The 4,415-nt window shown below is 36.5% G+C and overlaps 1 protein-coding gene across 1 annotated transcript; it reads left to right on the plus strand.

Moving 5' to 3' along the window:
- The first annotated feature begins 1,603 nt into the window (after positions 1-1,603).
- On the plus strand, positions 1,604-3,550 carry LOC117631794 (NAD(P)H-quinone oxidoreductase subunit O, chloroplastic). Its single transcript, XM_034365097.1, has 6 exons — positions 1,604-2,012; positions 2,114-2,169; positions 2,328-2,393; positions 2,548-2,589; positions 2,859-2,918; positions 3,098-3,550. Exons 1-6 carry the CDS (start codon positions 1,784-1,786, stop codon positions 3,125-3,127), a joined length of 483 nt encoding a protein of 160 aa, XP_034220988.1. The 5' UTR covers positions 1,604-1,783; the 3' UTR covers positions 3,128-3,550.
- Positions 3,551-4,415: the final 865 nt, after the last annotated feature.

The following is a 4,415-nucleotide window of genomic DNA, read 5'->3' on the forward strand; positions in this document are numbered from 1 at the left end:
TGCCACTGAGACTCTTTTGACCATAACTCCTTCGTTACAACTCCGATTCGGGTCTACTCCGTGTCTACGGACTCGTTTCGCCGTGCTCTACGCAACGGTGTAATCGAAATTACCAAATTCTTTCCCGATCAAAAAGTCAACTTTTCCCTATTAAATAATGCAAGGGCAAAATTGTCTTTTCGCTAAAAGATATTTTCTTTACTTTTTAGATATTTTCTTTCTTTTTAGATATTTTGTTTTGGGTTCTTACATCTCTCCATTTCCCCAACTCTTTTTTGAGAATTTTCCACCTACTAGACAATGTCATTTTCGTAAGAGTCGAACCCGATCTTTCACAAAATTTGGCATGAATTTTTCTCCACATGTGAGAGAATTTCATCTCATTGCCTGTGATAGGATAATGACTAATTTGGACCCCACACTCACACAAGAAAACATCTTCCATAGTACTCCACGCCCCTCCGGTTTCGATAGAAGAAGCCATAAGATGATAAATAAAATTAAAATTTGAAAGTGAATAAAATATTAAGTAAAAAGTGAATAATAGTAGAAGGAAAAGAAAGTACGAGGATTTGGTGTTAAAATTGAAGAGTATTGGTAGGTATTTATGGAAGAAGAAAAAATCAACAATTTTTGGGTATTTTTAAAAAAAAAATTTGAATTTTTTTCATAATTTTATTACAAATAAAATGGCAGTTATTGGATTGGAGGAGAAAAACCAATCGGAGCCCCCAGAGGCCGCCACGTGGCTTCTAGCCGTTTGGGGAAAGGAAGGGTTGATGCCAGCTTGGCGTCAGCGATTACGTCATCCCCCCTCGAACTTGTTCTATCTTCGGGCCAACCCGGTTCTGTGGGATGCACAGGCTGCCCAGGCAAAAAAGGCCCGCTAGAATCGCGTTTTGGGCCCAGCCCCCTGCCTCAAACGCTGGCCGTGCAAATCCTAAAAGCACTTGTGAGGATGCAATTTCGTCTTAAGGAGATAGAACCAAGTTCTAGACTCAATCATCTGTAAAGTATTCTTAACATTAACCTTGTTGATATTTTATTGTATTTATTTCACATATATAGTGATGTTTTATTTTCGAATATAGTTATTATCTTTATCTTTTACCGAGAGAGAGAGAGAGAGAGAGAGAGAGAGAGAGAGAGAGAGAGAGAGAGAGAGAGAGAGAGAGCTGTGAGAAATAGTTGAGAGAGCGAAGAGAGAGATGAGAGAAGAGAAAAAGTGATAAGGGTCCCATAAAAATAGGACTTATTATCTGATTTTGTTTTTATTTTTATTTTTAATATGAAAAAAAGTGAATTTACCATATTATTCTCATTTAATTAATAATTTCAATTTTTAATGTTTGTATTAACCAAAGATATTTTCTGGTATTTTGAATGTTTCGTCATTCTTTGCCTTTTACTTTATAAATATAGATTTATAGATAATATTGCCAAAATGTCCAGCCAAAGATGGTATTTGGAGAAGTATGGCCTTGATGGTATTTTGCGGTATTTCCCTAGTATTTCGCCCAATTTCCCTTAATCTTTGATATTTGACATTAAAGATGCTCTAACCCGGAACCCAGATTCTTCTTGTCTTCAAACGCTGGCCGTTCGAAATAAAAGACCACTCTTCATCTCTTATCTCTAACTCTTTTATATTTCTTTTTTTTTCTTTTTTTTTTTTTTTTTTTGTTTCTTTGTTCTGGACTTATCTGTACTCGTTAGACTAGAGAGAGGTTTCTGAAATCTGAATAGGCACACTTTCTACAGCAAAGCTCACTGTCTCTCTGCCATGGCTTCCTCTGCAACTACTCTCTCTCAGAACCCCTTCTCATCCTTCTCTCGGTTCCCACAGACCTTGAGAAGAAACCCTCTTCATCTTTTGTCCATTAAAGCTGTAAAAGCTGCAGAACCTGATAAGACCGAGAAACTCAAACAAACTAAAACCCAAGAGTCTACAAATGCTACTCAACCTTCAACCACCACAGTTTCTAAGCCTCCCAAGAAGCCTGTTTATTCCAGTTAGTACCAAGTTTTCTGTAAATTGAATAAATCTCTTATATATATACTTTTGGAGAATTAATTGTGCTTTTGTTTATTTAATAGCTTTTTCTTTGGGCAGTGAAGAAGGGTCAGATTGTGAGGGTGGAGAAAGAGAAGTATCTTAATAGTGTTAATGTAAGTATATCTTGATAGTTTGGTTTATATTTTCTTTAATTACTGAGGAAAAAAAGAGAAAGAAAATGAAAAATGGATTATATTGTGATCTCATATGTATATGCTTTTCTTTTTCTTTTTCCTTGCAATATATACTGAGATATTTTAAACAATTTCAGTATCTATCTGTTGGGCATCCACCTTATTACAAAGGGTTAGATTATATTTATGAAGACCGCGGTGAGGTAGCCTCTTCATACTTTTTCCACATAATTTATTAATTTCTAGTGTAAATAATGTTATTTTTGTTATAACCCAAAGTTTAAGCGCAATTGATTATGGCTCTTGTACGTGAGTCCATAGAACATTTTCCTGGGTGACTAATGGAAACCTTTTCAGGTACTGGATTTACGCATTTTTGAGACTGGTGAATATGCACTCGTAAGAAAACTTACTTATGTCTGGTTTTATGCTTCCTTTAGTTCCGTATTATGTGCTAATTCAGTTTTCGAAATAAGAAATATTCCCATTACTATGCATTGAACAGATCTCTCGAATAACAGTAACGCTATTGAATGGATAATTTGTAGAGTACACTCCGTATTGTAATTGAGCTATTTGAACCATCTATTTGGAAATCTCTACTTTAGGAATAGGACCATTCTTAAATTTTTTAATTGACTAAATTAACTCTAACAATTATATTATAGGTAGCATGGGTTGGGGTACCTACTGCGCCAGCATGGCTTCCAACTGAGATGCTGATCAAGGTACTTGTAACTGCCTGTTTCTTAGGCTACAACATAATTTTAAAGTATATGTACATAAAGAAGATAATCATGAACCAATCCATCAACTAAAATGGGGTTTTTTTTGTTGGAGTCAATTGAGGTTTCTACTTAGGATTTTGCATATTGATCTTGTACTTGCGTTTTGCGTTTTCTTGCAGTCAGAGAAACTCAATTATGAGAGACTGTAATGCGATAAGCCAATTGAGGACCCAGCATATATTTATCACCTTCTGCAACTCGTATTGTAATTTTGTAAAGATGATTATAATAGATGTCATTGATCGATCAGGCACGCAAAGAACACTATGATTAGGCCAACACGTGATGAGGCCTCATTTGAACTTACAAAGTGATTTGATCAAAGAGGAACACGGCAAAGACGACCCGTTTGCCAGGTCGTCTAAGGACGAAATCTATTATGTGTGGATTTTGGATTCTCAAAGGTTATTGTTTCCGATAATGGAACTCAGTTTGATTGCCACAAATTCATAGCCTTATGTTCAGGCCTTGGAATCAGAAATCACTATTCCCCACAGGCCAATGGTCAAGTTTGTTGGAGAACAATAAGCATATAACACGAAAATAAATTCTATAAATATTATTAAATCAAATCAATGCAGCAATGTTCAATATAACAGTAAAATCAATAGAAAATACTAACTTGGATTGGTGATAGAGTCATGTAGAGTTGCAGTGTTCTTTAGATAGTATTTCTCCTCTACCCCTTGTGCTTACATTTCGATAGGAGTCTGCCCACTAGGATTAAACTATCACAAATCAAAGCCTAAGCATTGTGGCTTTGATTTCTAGCGAACAGTGACATAAGCTTTCTATATCTTACTAGCTTGGACGAATTGTCATTATATAGAGATCTAAAACATCTTCATCCAACAGTTGTAATAACTATAATTGTTTAAACAAAATTTGAATTTTAGATAATAGCCTTAAGGCCCAAGGCCCATCTTTTGGAGTTCAATTTTCCTGTTTCCCTTTTTTATGTGCCCTTCCTGTTATCTATCTAATTTCTTGACACATATCCCTACACTTAACTACTTAACAGGTAGATATTTTTCTAAGCAACGCTAAAAGCATATGCAACTTCCACAGGGTCGCTCTCTCGCTACGCGAGAAGAGCTGTGCGTCAAATATTAGGGTTTAGGTTTTTTACGTTTAGTCGTCATCCCCTCCTCGGTCTAACCACACTCGTTTTCATCCACATTCAGCTACCGTCATCATCCTCCTCGACTTGACAGCATCGAGTCACTCTTCTTCCATGTCGAGTCGCTACCATTTTTCTTCCACTTTGAGTCACTGCCGTCACTCCTCTATTTGACTCTAGGGTGCTGGCCTCATTGTTGTCTCTCTCATATCTTGGGCGTTGGTTTTGTCGTTCTCTTTCTCCTCGGTGCATCAACATCTCTGGTGGTTGCCTTGGTATGGTGGTTTCAGCGAGTTTGCTCTTGCTATTGTGCCGAC

The sequence above is a fragment of the Prunus dulcis genome, chromosome 6 (genome assembly GCF_902201215.1).
Source record: "Prunus dulcis chromosome 6, ALMONDv2, whole genome shotgun sequence".
Taxonomy (NCBI): Eukaryota; Viridiplantae; Streptophyta; class Magnoliopsida; order Rosales; family Rosaceae; genus Prunus; species Prunus dulcis.